At 35.4% G+C, this 15,132-nt stretch overlaps 1 protein-coding gene across 15 annotated transcripts in view; it reads left to right on the plus strand.

Moving 5' to 3' along the window:
* The window catches only part of LOC144319120 (phospholipid-transporting ATPase ABCA3-like), a 198,089-nt gene that overhangs the window by 15,713 nt on the left and 167,244 nt on the right, over positions 1 to 15,132 (plus strand). For 12 of the 15 annotated variants that reach the window (XR_013385024.1, XM_077906926.1, XM_077906919.1 and 9 more), the window contains exons 2-5: positions 428 to 512; positions 872 to 1,127; positions 8,863 to 8,993; positions 11,743 to 11,890. Coding sequence is in view for 14 of the 15 variants with exons in the window: in XM_077906926.1 (XP_077763052.1) it covers positions 453 to 512; positions 872 to 1,127; positions 8,863 to 8,993; positions 11,743 to 11,890 (595 nt within the window). In the remaining variant the exon portion in view is untranslated. Of the gene's footprint in view, positions 1 to 389; positions 513 to 871; positions 1,128 to 8,862; positions 8,994 to 11,742; positions 11,891 to 15,132 lie in introns of those variants that run through there. The other 3 variants (XM_077906920.1, XM_077906921.1, XM_077906928.1) reach the window with 2 other exon arrangements.

Genomic DNA, 15,132 nt, shown 5'->3' on the forward strand with positions numbered 1-15,132 from the left:
TCACACTGTGAGGAAAGGATCCCAATCATTTCAAATATACCTAATGCCTAGGATAGAATATGGCACAGAGTAGGTATTAAATAGGAAATTTTCAGCATTATTCTATAGGAATTTATCTCAGAGCCTATCAAAATAATAATTGACATCCCAAATTTACAGTTTACATCTTTCATTGTGAACATGGGGCTGCAACCTATTACATTTTGCATCTCTGTCACCTGATATTTTCATACATATTAGAAGACCATTCAATGTGAATATTATGAATTAATATAAGAACAGGAACAGACAAGTACTTATTTAAAGTAGTTATCTTTCAGAATTGATGAAAAAAGAGTAGAACAAGGAAGTAATCATTTTGCTTGACTAAATTTAACATTTTTTTCCAGGCGATGTAAGTTTTTAAAATGTTCTACTTCCTTCTTAGTTGAACTTCCATTCTTTGTGATAAAATGAATTTGTTGTGGCTCAACCAATTTGCAGTCCTCCTCTGGAAAAATTTTGTTTTAAAGGTAAGTGGAAGTGTCCATGGGAAATGGTTGTAATGGCTAACGAACCTGAAGGAGAAATTTTTAAATAACTTTTTCACTTCGTTTTAGTTTATGGATTTTATCTGGTTCCTTTTGTTCCATGGCTTAATGTCACAGTTCTAACTCTCTCAAGAGTACTGATAGGATAAACCAATAGAATAGATAATGAAATGTGGAAAAGGGTGAAAAAGACAGGCTAGAAAGCCATTTGTTTTATAGAATGGACCTGAGTAATATGTTTAAATTGTATACATGTATATGCACAAGAGTACAGATTCATGCACATGTACAGATACATAGATAGGCTCTTAGTTAATATAATCCTTTGGTTTCTTTTGCAGAAAAGGAAGGTGATTTCTTTAATTGTGGAAATCTTCATGACACTCTTCTTCTCTGGATTGATTTTGCTTCATCGCAGAGATGTAAAAAAAGAGTTCCAGAATGTTACTATTTACAGATCTCTTTTTGTCTTGTTCCCACCTCCTTTCCTCTATAACAGGAGTGTTGTATATGAAGTTGCATATGTACCTTCTCACAGTGATGTGGCAAAAAATATTACTGAGACTGTGATAATGAAGTTAAGACTCAATATTTCAGGTTAGAAACTGTGGTGTCTAAAATGTTTTTGTAACATAATTACTAATTTGTTTTTGAAAGGGCATGCTTCAGTGACCTTAAACTCGTACGTTAATCTCCTGAATATAACATTATGAACTCTGTCACATGATATCAAACATATTCCTGGCATAATCATAAACAAAATTAATATTTAAAATTAGATGATGGAATTATGTAATTGTAAATCTTCTTTGTCTCTGACTGCATTCTTAAACTAGGATGAGTACCTGATAGCATGCCAAAGGGACACAGCCTCAGGATGACTAGGGGTAGTTTCTTTTTATTTATTTTTAATTAGTTTTTAAAAATAGATTTTACTTATTCATTCATGAGAGACATGAAGAGAAAGGGAGAGACATAGGCAGAGGGAGAAGCCTGCTCCCTGTGGGGAACTCAATGTAGGACTCCATCCCAGGACCTCAGGATCATGACCTGAGCCGAAGGTGGATGCTCAACCACTGACCCACCCAGTCATCCCAAGGTAGTTTCTTTTTAGATGCATGCATAAACTCTACCTTTAGATAATTAATTTTAAACATTTTAATGAAAATATTACTTGGGTATGGTATATGAATGCATTTGAAAAGAAGAGTAAAACCACGTAGAATTATGCCAAAATAATCCTTATCTCCTTACACTCACCTTCCTCTGCACCTAGTTTCTCTTTTCTGTCTCCAATGTTAAAAATACTGTCAGAATTTTGTAAGCACCTCTCCCATCTTGTCTCATGCTTTTACATGTGTGTGGGTTTATTCTGTTATATACTTAAACAATTACGTATTTAATTTTCTCCTTTTAAGTGCAGGGCTTTGAGATAGGAAGAGGAGAGTATATGCTATATATTTACTTTGCCATCTTAAAAAACTATCTTTAAAAAGGAAAATGTTCCTTATGTAACTTTTTTTTAAAGATTTTATTTTTTTTATTCATGAGAGACAGAAAGAGGGGGGTGTGGGCAGAAACACAGGCAGAGGTAGAAGCAAGCTCCATGCAGGAGCCTGATGTGGGACTCGATCCTGGGATCCCAGGATCACACCCTGGGCTGAAGGCAGGCGCTAAACCGCTGAGCCACCCAGGGATCCCCATTCCTTATGTAACTTAATGCAAAATTCCTATGGATTTTTAATGATAGAAACCATGAATCTCCAAAGAACTTTGGTGTTTGTGATGGGCTGAAAGTTACTTTTAAGTATCCCTTTATATGGAGGTGGGGGATAGAAGACAGGCTGCTGTTTCTGCTGCTTTTATGAAAATCTAAGAAACATTGTTATTCTGTCATATTGAAGTCTTCATGAGAAAGTGTGTCTGAAGACTGAAGTAGAGATCTGATGGGTTGAAAGTCCATGGTGGCATTTATTAATTAATGTCTTGTATAGTAAAGTGCTAATTTAAAGGGAAGGAAGCTTAGAAATTTTCCTACTCTTGATTGAGCCTGATTACCTTGTTTTAGTTTCTGTTGAACCAACTCTTTAGCAAAATAGCTCAGTGGATATGAAAGGGTATGTGTAAAAGTCTTCATTTGGAAAATTCCCACATTCAGATTTTACTTCCACTGAAGAATTATAACTTTTAAAAACAAACTAAAAGCTTTTATTTTTAAAAAGATTTTGTTTATTTATTTGAGAGAGAGCGCGCAAGTGCATGCATCGTGAGGGGAGGGGCAGAGGAAGAAGGAGACTCCCATGACCCCTGGGATCCTGATCTGAGCCTGATACTTAACTGACTGAGCCACCTAGCCGCTCCTAGAAGCTTTTAATATATCAGTTCAAGTTCAGATAGTATAATATCTGAATAGTATAGTACAGTGTATTTGCTATTAGCATAATTATGATTAGAAATCTGGTATTGGGTAAGACTTTGATAATGGTGCTTGATAACTGACTTGGTTTAATCAATACATGGAATAATGTCTGTTAAAATCTTTGGTAAAGAATTCTTGAGGATTATACAGTGCTTTACTTTTAGCATAATGATTTGGGCCCCTGTCCACATACACACATTTGATTTTGAAAAATCTCAAACCTATAGAGAAAATGCAAATAAACTGCGATTCAGAAAATAACATTTGCCACATTTGCTTTTTTATTCACTCTCCATACACACACTTATGTACATATATATATGTATGCACATATATAATATGTATATAAGTATGTAAAACATATAAGAATATATATAAAATTACTGGATTTTTTTAAACCATTAAGAATAACTTGCATTCATCATGACATGTCACCTTCAAATGCTATATCTCTTAATAAGGACATTCTCCAACATAACCTTTACAAAAGTTATACCCAAGAATTTAAAAATTGATACAATGATGTATTGTCCTAATGAGGTTCTTTAGAGCTTTTTTTCTCTCTTTTTTTTGGAATCCAGGATCCAGTTAGAGATTTTACTGAAAAGATTTTATTTATTTATTTATTTATTTATTTATTTATTTATTTATTTGAGGGAGAAAGAGAGAGAATCTCAAGGAGACTTTGCTCATTGAGCACAGAGCCTGACTTGGGGCCTGATCCCATGACCCAAGATCATTGAGCTAAAACCAAGAGTTGGATGCTCAACTGTCTGAGCCATCCAGATGTTCCCCAGTTACAGATTTTTAAATATTCATTGGGGTTGGCAAACTTATGTAAAGGGCCAGTTAATAAATATATTAGGTTTTAAGAGCTATATAGATGACTATAAAATACTTTTTAAGGAGCCCTTTATAGATGTAAAAACCATCCATAACTCACAAGCCCATATCAAAACAGACTGTGGGATAGATTTGACCTGCACCAGCCCGTAATTTGCTGACCTCTGACTTAGAATACTTTCTTAGACTATTTTATTGTTTTGGTTTTAATGACACTGATATTTTTAAAAGACTAGGCCAATTATTTTGCAGAAGGCTTCTTAATTTCTATTTGATTGTTTCTTTACATTTAGTTTCAATTTGATCATTTGTGTTGGAAATATTGCATCTTTCATACAGGATCTTCTTAGTGAATATCTTTTGGAAGCATATTTACCAGTTTGTTCCTCAGTTGGTTATATTTGCTCATTTTAGTAAAATGGATTTCCACCAGACTTTCCATTGTCAAGGCAGATATCCTCTTTGTAGTTAATAAGGAATCTGTAATTTTAAGCCAGAGCATTTTCAGCACCCTAGAAGCTTCCATGTGCCAGGTTGCAATTTTGACTCCCTCAAATTTAACTACTATTTTAACATCTTAAGACCATAGATTAGTTTTGCCTACTTTTCACCTTATGTAAATGGAACTATTCACTATGTCCCATTATAGTATTCTGTATTATATATGGATATATTATATAGTTTGTGTTTATGTTTCATTAGCATTATATTTGTAAGAGTAATCCAAATTGTGTGAGATCATAAATAACTAATTTTCTTTTTTTTTAATAAAATAATTTTTTATTGGTGTTCAATTTACCAACATACAGAATAACACCCAGTGCTCATCACCCACTCACCCCCACCCCCCGCCCTCCTCCCCTTCCACCACCCCTAGTTCGTTTCCCAGAGTTAAGAGTCTTTATGTTCTGTCTCCCTTTCTGATATTTCCCACACATTTCTTCTCCTTTCCCTTATATTCCCTCTCACTATTATTTATATTCCCCAAATGAATGAGAACATATAATGTTTGTCCTTCTCTGGGCCTGGGGTTTCCTGTCCTAGAAGCTCTCCATGCCTGCTTTAGCCTGGCTCCTGGCGGTGCCCCTGCCCCACTTGATTCTCTTTTATTTTATTTTTTCCATCTTCCTACCTTGCTAGAACTGAAAACCCTTCTCTCTAGCTTTGCGGCTGTTCTCTCTTTAAATCTCAGGTCGAATTCGTAGGTGTTCAGAATAGTTTGAAAGTTATCTAGGTAAGTTGTTGGAGCCAGGTGAGGTGAGGAGCCTACTCCTCCACCATCCTGCTCCACCTCTATAAGCACCCCTTGATGGACATATATACACGTTTCTGTTTGGTATATAGTGAAATTTTTGAGTCATTGGGGATGTAACTAGATTTATAGAAACGTATGAGTTTCAGTTCCATATCGTCACCAACACTGGGTATGTTTTATCTTTTGACAGGAAGTGACCGATAAAGGGATTCTTTTCTTGTTCCCTGTCTCTGGAGAAAAATTTTCAATATATCACCGTTGAGCAATGTATTTGTTATATGTTGTTTGTAGATGTTCTGTATCAGATTGAAATTAATATCCTTCAATTCCTAGTTTCCTAAAATTTTGTTTTAAATCATGAATTAATGTTAAATTTTGTCAAATGCCTTTTCTGTGTCTGTTGAGATGGTCATGTGGTTTTTCTTATTTTTGTTAATACAATGATTTTTCAACTATTGAATCTATTTACTTGAGTTTATTATATATGAATTTAATTTGCTTATATTTTGTTAAGAAATTTTACATGCATGTTTAAGACATTAGTCTATTCTGAATTCCATAAGTTATTGAAAGTATATTTCTTAATTTCTAAGCAGTTGGAGTTTTTCTAGTTATATTTTTGTTTGGATTTGGCTTAATTGCATTATGTGTAGAGAACATATCTGAATGATGTAATCATTTGATGATTATGATTTTTTTTGATGATGATTTTTTATTATAAAATTGTCCCAGATTTAGCCAGCAGATTTTGTGTTTTGTTTGTTTGTTTGTTTGTTTTTTTAAAGAAATGTTCTTTGGATGCATGTTTGTCGGCTTTTGAGCTCTTTCACTTTCTAACAGAACTAGCTGTTCAGGCTGAACACCTTGTATTTTCTCTGCCCCAGAACTAGATTCAATCAATGAAGCAGTCTTAATTCCTTTTTTTAGAGATGGTGTTATGGAACTGAGATATGGGAAAAACAAGACAAAAAGAGAGAGAGAGAGAGAGAGAGAGAGAGAGAGAGAGAGAATCTTCCTGTTGTGCCCAAGATTGTGAATCTGAGAAACCACCAAGGAGCCGACACCGATGCAAACACATGAGGGTTTATTTACAAGCTCGAGCTTGGGTCCAAGTATACCCGACACAGTGGAGCAGGGACTTGGACCCTGAGGCTAAAAGGCAGCAGCTTTATAGGGGCCAATGGGATTGTAACACACATAGAAAGTTGCACAGTCATGTTGGTCCACACACAGGTGGCCAGTTGAATCACAATTTACCCTATAGTGACCATTTGAACTGGCCTATCACTCTGGTCAGAATTGGCGCGCAGTTTTGGCGGGCACAAGGCGGGGTTACATTGTTATGAGCCGATTTCTGGTAAGGGTGTGCTCAGCAGCTTGACTAGGGTGGGGGAGCACCTTAAGCAATAAGCAGGTCATGTGGGGGTCATATAGGAGATGGCGGGTGTAGCACAAAATGGAGTTAGTCCTGCTCTGCTTGTCCAGGGGTAGGGGAGTTTTGTTAAATTTCCTGGGTCCCACACTTCCTTTTGCTATCAAAGTCCCTTCTAGAAGGCACCACTAGGAAGGTCTACACTTAAACCCCCATTTCAACTGGGTCAGCATTGGCTTCCTTTTTACTTGTCCCCTCAGGGCCTGATACATATTTGTAAATGTGTTCTGTGTGTTTGCTTCCTCACAATGAAACATAGGGAAAGAAAGTACTGGGTATACTCATTACTACTGGAGTGTCTTTGCTTCTAGACTCTTTTAGCGGACAGATGTAGGATTTTTTTTTGAAATCATGTTTATTTTGATACTGTCAATGCCAGTCCAACAATATTGGCCTCTTGTTTTCCTTCTCCCATTACATATTTGTACCTCTTTTCTCTCACAGAGCCCTAGATCCTAGTAGCATTGATACACTCATTTGCCCAATCTTACAAAGGTGTTTCAGAATTACTTACATTACACCTTACTACCCAGCACACTTAGAAGATTTCTTTGCAGTTCTTTTTCTTCTTAGACTTTATTCAACTAGGAGTGTATGTCAACATATTGTACCTAAAATTTACTTAGGTTAATACTTTTTCTTTCTTTCTGTGTTTTATGGTATTAATATCTGTTTAGGATTCACTTATTAAGTTTTAGTTGTTATACCCCTCTGTATTGATTTAATTTTATTTTTGAATATGTAAAAGATTAACAACAAACAAAAATCAAACCTGTATTAAAATGTATAATTAGAGAGCTGACATTACTTCCATGATTCCTTCTAACCTGTTCTCATTCACTCTCTATTGGGTAACCAATACTGTTAGTGTCTGATTTATTCTTTTTGTGTTTCTTTTGGCAAAAATAATGTTTCTACATGTATGCATGTATTTCTGGGTGTGTGTGTGAGTCTGTGTGTCTCTGTATTTTCTCATATATTCCTTATTTTCTTATATAAGAGTGTACTATATGTACTCTTCTATAGTTTGGTTTTTCTTTCTAGTAATATAGTGGAATGAAACTCTCTCTTTTTTTTAAGTAGTCTCCTCACTCAGTGTGGAGCACATACAGGGCTGGAACTCACAATTCTGAGATCCAGACCTGAGTTGAAATCAAGAATTGGACATTTAAACAACTGAGCCACCCAGATGCTCCAAAAGCACATCTTTTAATACACCTTATTATTCACCCATTCACCCATTGTGTTTCCATATAAATTTTAGAATTGGCTTGTAATTTTTTATAAAAATTGTTTGGATAATTACTAGACTTACATTGACTCTATATGTTAATTTTTACAGAAAAGACATCTTTACAGTATGGATCCTTGAACATACTATATAACTTTATTTTTGAAATTTCCATAACTAGTTATGTTTTCTTATGGAGAGACTATCCAAGACTTTCCTACCCTGTTTACATTGGAAATATTGTAATTCTTAAGAAAAACTTGGGATGCCTGGGTGGCTCAATGGTTAAGCGTCTGCCTTCAGTACAGGGTGTGATCCTGGAGTCCCGGGATCCAGTCTCACCCACATTGGGTCCCTGCATGGACCCTGCCTCTCCCTCTGCCTATGTCTTTGCCTTTCTCTCTCTCTCTGTGTCTCTCATGAATAAATAAATAAAATTTAAAAAAGAAAAAACTTTATAGTTATTTAAGTTACCTGTATGTGTGTGGTTGTGTGTGTGTCATTTTGTATGTTTTTAAAATTTCGTAGTTTAATTTGTGAATGAGAAAATTAACTACTTTTATTCTATGACAATTGTTTTCTACAATTTATTCTACAATATTTTTTGAAATACACTTTCTACAGAAATAATTTTGTCACTTATTTCCCCTCAAAATTAACTTTTTAAAAGATTTTTTATTTATTTACTCATAGAGACCCACACACAGAGAGAGGCAGAGACACAGGCAGAGGGAGAAGCAGGCTCCATGCAGAGAGCCTGACATGGGCCTCGATCCAGGGTCTCCAGGATCAGGCCCTGGGCTGCAGGCGGCGCTAAACCGCTGAGCCACCGGGGCTGCCCTCCTCAAAATTTTTTAATCATTAGATTTCAAAACACAATTGAAAAGTTCCCTCGTCCCAGTTTACTTTAATATACCTTAATATATAGTTGTTGTAATGATTATTGTTTCTAATATGTTCCAACTTCTATAAAATGCAAGAATTCTTGTGTACCCCAGATATAAATTAAGATTTATAATGTCAATGTTTGAGTAATAATGTTTTAAAAAGTATAATGTTATGATAGGGTTATGGTATTCATGGTACAGATAGGGGATAATCATTAGACATTCTGCGTTTATGTGATGACTTACTGAGATTTTCTCTCTACAGTTCGAGGCTTTTCTTCAGAAGCAGAGTTTGAGAAGTATGTTGAGTTTGAAAAGAAGCCTGAGGTTCGTGTGCTGGCTGCTATTGTATTTGATCATGACTTCAAAAATAGACATGACAGTTTGCCACTTAAGGTAAGAAAGTTTTATCTAAAACTTTATAATTATATGTTAGGTTTCAGAGATTTAATGAGATATAGGTAATGTCCTCATTTTATAAATGGGGAAAACTAATTTGCCCAAGTTCCTAACAACCAGTATATAACGGAACAGGGATTTTTATTTTATTTTAATACATGGTTTAATACCTGTGCTTTTAACTGTTACATTATACTGATGTATAGCATGAGGAGAAAACTGTATCTGCTGCCTGATTGCCTTATATTCAGAAAATAGAGTAACAGGAGCTTTAGTAAGGATGCTCCCTTAACACTCTCCCTGGCTAGGCAGATGCTTCTGGTCTTGCAAATGGTGAAGAAAATAAGAATATAGCTAGGTAAAAAAGAAGGGTAGCAATGCCTGTTATCTGTTTAAATACCTTCTGGAGTTTCAGATAGTGCATATCTATAATTAGATATTTAAACTTTTTAATGAGCTAACTTTAGCTCATTAAAGTATTGCCATTTTAACTTGGTATCTGAAGTGAAGTTTTTAACAAAGCTATTATTTTATGAAAGTTAAAGGCAAAACCAAAAACAGCTCACTCACCCATGTCTGAATGTATTTTAGGCTGAGGTAGCTCCCTTTCCTGGGACTGTGAACTCTAGAAGGAGCTTTTCTGACTTTGTATTAGAACAATCCACCTGCTGCTTGTTTTTGTTCTGGTGAATGCCTCCTTCCTACTTTTTTGTACTTTGTGTCATGTTTTAATATATTTGTTTTATGTCTCCAAAGAGGTAATTGCTTTAACTTTCAGAATTCTTGATTATTACTGGTCGCATGTCTGGAAACTTCTGTAACCCACCAGTAATAACTCATTTGGAGGCCCTTCAAATATTAAAGTTTGGCCTTTAAGAAGTAGAGTAGAGGTTCCAATATGAAAGACTTCTTTGTTTTGAATGAATTACCTAGTTTCTCTTCTGAATCTCTAGTATCAGCTTTTAGGATTTTCCAGGTTGTGTCCAAATTAGGAGAGACGTGGAGGAAGACTCTGATAACATCCCTTAAGGGGAGAAAATGGACAGTGTTTGAACTTGGTAACTTGGTGTATCTCTTTACCACATGCTAGAGATGAGCTTCCCAGGGTTGAGGGAAGTGATGAACCTATAGTATCTATGCACAGAGCCAAATCCTACATTTAGGATACAAGTGTTTGCTAATGGAAGGAAGAAAGAAAAAGGAAGATCATTGGTCGGATAGTAGGTAGCCTTTCTTTCTATCCATCCTCTCCTCACTTTTCCCAGCTGTGCCTACCTGTACTAAATTACTGCCTCAAAAGTATATGCTGAATATGATGCAGGTTCATTGGTATATGTAGAGTCTCTGGCTTAAATTTCAGATAACTTTGGTGTAATACAAGCTTTGTTTTTGTTGATGACTCATTGTGTCTAGCATTTAGAATGGATACCTGACAAGATTTCCAACGTTATTTCCCCAGATGCCAGTTCTCTTTTTCCACAACTTATCAAACAAAATGTCTTATCTGTTTTCTGAGTTGATGACCTCTCATGCCCATCCTACCCCTAAAACCAACTCTTTGGTAATTTAGCTGATTTTCCTGAGCAAGGCATATCTCTACCATAGATACCACAGTGATCTACTAAAAACACAAAAAAGATCATGTCACTATGGTTGTTTAAAAAAACTTCAGGAGTTCTCCATGAAGGTCCTTTGTGTGGAATACATGGTCATCAGTGACCTGTTTACTGAATAGCTCTTCAGCTTTATGTTGCCTCTTCTCCCTTTGAACTTCATGCTAGCAATATTGAACCTGTAGTAGTTTGTACTGTGTGATCTCCTGCTTCTCTGGTTTTGATCATGTTATCCTCTTTCCTTTTGGTTCTGCCTATCTCTCATTTTTGGGGGTAACTCATTAATAATTTCTATAAAACTCTTGCTGTAGCTACCTATATAAAGTCTCCCCTTCTCTCTTCTCTGCTCCCTGAACACCTGGCCAGTTCCTTGAGGTAGAGAATTGTGTGTTAATAGTATTTAAGCATCCTGTAGCTATTTAAAATGTTTTTGAATAACTGGGTTATGTGAATGTTTGCCTAGACTCAGTGCACTTGCCTGTTCCTTCTCATCCTCCTGACTTCTCTGTTCTGCCTCTACAGACCTTTGGCAACTGTAACCTCTTGCTTTGTCAGGCTACTCAGATCTACTGTAACCCTGAAATTGGCTTAGCTCTCTAGATATATCATTTTTTTCATGTAATACTTAAAATATGCAACATTTTACACTTAAATTGTATTATCCCTACTTTTACTATGTCTGGGCTTTTCACTTTTCTGTTACTCACTTTTAGAAGAGAGAGATAATCTTTACCATAATTGACTAGCATAATAGGAAAGGAAATTAATAGAACTGTTTGAGATCTCACTGAGTTTGCAGGCCAGTTGTGGGTGTGGAAAAATACATTCATAATAAACAAGGTACCACTATATTGGTGTCTTTGTAACTCAGAGGCAAAATGCATGAAGATGATAAAGTAGAGATATAAATTTACTTGATTTCAAACTTTGTGATTATGGCACATGAGGCTTGCTGTTTGTCCCTTGTATTAGTGATACTGTCATTTCTTATCATTTAGAATCCTGAATTGCTCACTCCATCCTCAAAACACAATTTTTAACTTTGCATTTTCTTTTCCTTTCACTGCTCATACTTGCTTTTCAGTACTCATTGGTCAAACACGTTGTTTGTTTTCTATTTTTTTTTTCCCTAGGTAAAATATCATCTGCGTCTTGGTGCAGGTACTGAGAGACCTTCAGCTTTGCAAAGCTTCGTAAATGGATGGAATACACATCTTCTCTTTCCAAACACACCTTCTCTAGGACCCAGGAACCCTTTTGAGGATGATGGGGGAAGTCCAAGTGAGCAGTCCTCCAGCATATTTAAATTATTATTTTGGTTGCAAGCTAGAAATCATATCAACATGTGTGAATTATTTTTTTTCCAATGAGTGAGAAAGTTTATTGATTGTGGCAGTACATATCTAAAATTGAGTTTTTATTGTAAAAACAGGCATATAGAAAGCCTCATACCTTTGAAAAATATCTTTCTGTTACTGTAGATCATTTCCTTAACCTTATCAGTGGGTATTCTTGCATTTATATAGTTGTAGTTAGTAAATGTTGGCTCTGTTGACTTAATAGACACATCTTCATATGCTAACATTGCCTGCGTATTTATGGTTCTAAATTATTATTATTTTTTAATTTAAATTTTGTTTAGTTAACATGCAGTGCAATATTGGTTTCTGGAATAGAATTCAGTAAATCATCAGTTACATACAACACACTGTGCTCATCACGTCAAGTGCCTTCTTTAATACCCATCACCCATCTAGCCCATCGCCCACCCACCTTCCCTCTGTTTGTTCTCTATCCTAAAGAGTCTCATATGGCTTGTTTCCCTTTCTTTTTTTTCCCCTTATCATATGCTCATCTGTTTTCTTTCTTATATTCCACGTATGAGTGAGATCGTATGGTATTTATCTTTCTCTGACAGACTTATTTCATTTAGCATAATACACTCTAGCTTCATCCATGTCACTGCAAATGTCAAGATTTTATTCTTTTTGATGACTGTGAGTAATCCATTGTGTGTGTGTGTGTGTGTGTGTATGTGTGTGTCTATACATATATTTCTTTATTCATTTATCAGTGGACATTTGGGCTCTCTCCCTAGTTTGGCTATTGTTGATAATGCTACTATAAACATTGGCCCGCATGTACCCTGTTGAATCTGTATTTTTGATCCTTTGGGTAAATACCTAGTAGTGCAATTGCTGGATCATAGGGTAGTGCTATTTTTAACTTTTTAAGGAACCTCCAGATTGTTCTCCAGAGTGGCTGCTCCAGTTTGCATTCCCACCACAGTACAAGAGGGTTCCCTTTTCTCCACATCCTTGCCAACACCTGTTGTTTCTTGGGTTGTTAATTTTAGCCCTCCTGACAGGCATGAAGTGGCATGTCATTATGGTTTTCAAGTGTATTTCTGTGATGCCTAGTGATATTGAGCATCTTTTCGTGTGTCTGTTAGCCATCTGGATTTTTTCTTTGGAAAAGTGTCCATTCATATCTGCCCATTTCTTGACTGGATTACTTGTGTTTTGGATGTTAAGTTTGGTAAGTTCTTAGTAGATTTTGGATACTAACTCTTTATTGATATGTCATTTGCAAATATCTTCTCCCATTCCATAGCCTGGCTTTTAGTTTTGTTGATTGTTTCCTTTGCTGTGCACAAGCTTTTTATCTTGATGAAGTCTTAGAAGTTCATTTTTGCTTTTGTTTCCTTTCCTCTAGAGACATGTCTAATAAAAAGTTGCTATGGCTAAGGTCAAAGAAGTTTCTGCCCATGTTCTCTAGGATTTTGATGGTTTCCTGCTTCACATTGAAGTCTTTCATCCATTTGAATTTATTTTTGTGTATGGCATAAGAAAGTGGTCCAGTTTTATTCTTCTGCATGTGGCTGTCCAGTTTTCCCAACTACATTTATTGAAGAGACTGTATTTTTTCGATTGGATATTCTTTTTCTGCTTTGTTGGAGGAACTTGACCATATAGTTTTGGGTCTGTTTTGAGGTTCTCTGTTCTGTTTCATTGATCTGTGTGTCTGTTTTTGTGCCAGCATCATACTGTCTTGATGACTACAGCTTTGTAATATTGCTTGAAATCTGGAATTGTGATACCTCCAGTTTTTTTCTTTTTCATAATTGCTTTGATTATTCAGAATCTTTTGTGGCTCCATAGAAATTTTAGGATTGTTTTGTCTTAGCTCTGTGAAAAATGCTGGTAGTGTTTTGATAGGGATTGCATGAAACGTATAGATTGCTTTGGGTAGTGTAGACATTTTAACAATATGCGTTCTTCCAGGGCATGAACGTGGGATCCTTTTCCATTTCTTTGTGTTCTCTTCAATTTCTTTCATAAGTGTTCTATAGTTTTCAGAGTATAGATCTTTTACTTTTTTAGTTAGATTTATTCCTAGATATCTTACTGTTTTTGGTACAATTGCAAATGGGATTAATTCTTTGATTTCTTTTTTTGCTGCTTTGTTATTGTATAGAAGTGCAACAGACTTCTGCACATTGATTTTGTATCCTGCAACTTCGCTGAAATCATATATGAATTCTAGTAATTTTTTGGTGGAGTCTTTTGGGTTTTGTACATAGAGTATCATGTTGTCTATAAATAGTGAAAGCTTGCCTTCTTCCTTGCTAGTTTGGATGCCTTTAATTCTTTTTGTTGTCTGATTGCTGAGGCTAAGACTTCCGGTACTATGTTAAATAGTAATGGTGAGAGTAGACATCCTTATCATGTGCCTGATCATAGAGTAAAGGCTCTCAGTGTTTCCCCATTGAGAATGATCTTAGCTGTGGCTCTTTCATATATGACCTTTATGATGTTAAGATATGTTCCATTTATCCCTACTTTGTTGAGGGTTTTTGTCAAGAAAAGATGCTTTTTTTTTTTGCATCTATTAAGAGGATCATATGGTTCTTATCCTTTCTTTTATTAATATGGTGTTTCATGTGTGTTAATGTTGAACCACTCTTGCAGCCCAGGAATAAATCCCACTTGATCATGGTGAATAATTCTTTTAATGTGCTTTTGAATTTGATTTCCTAGTATTTTATTGAGATATTTTGCATCCATATTCATCAGGGATATTTTCCTGTAATTCTCCTTTTTTAGTGGGATCTTTGTCTGGTTTTGGAATAATGCTGGCCTCATAGATTGAGTTTGGAAATTTTCCTGCCCTTTCTACTTTTTGGAACAGTTTGGGGAGAATATTTATTAACTCTTCTTAAATGTTTGGTAGAATTCCTCCAGGAAAGCCATCTGGCCCTAGACTTTTTGTTTGTTGGTAGATTTTTGATTATTTGATTTTTGATTCATTGATTCAGTTTCTTTGCTTGTTATGGGTCCATTAAAATTTTCTATTTCTTCCTGTTTCAGTTTTGGTAATTTGTAGATTTGAAGAAATTTGTTCATTTCTTCCTTGCTGAGTTTGTTGGCATATAATTTTTCATAGTATTCTGTTACAATTGTTTGTATTTCTGTGGTATTAGTTGTTATCTGTCCTCTTTCATTCATTCATGATTTTATCTC

Source organism: Canis aureus, chromosome 8 (assembly GCF_053574225.1).
Source record: "Canis aureus isolate CA01 chromosome 8, VMU_Caureus_v.1.0, whole genome shotgun sequence".
Lineage (NCBI taxonomy): Eukaryota > Metazoa > Chordata > Mammalia > Carnivora > Canidae > Canis > Canis aureus.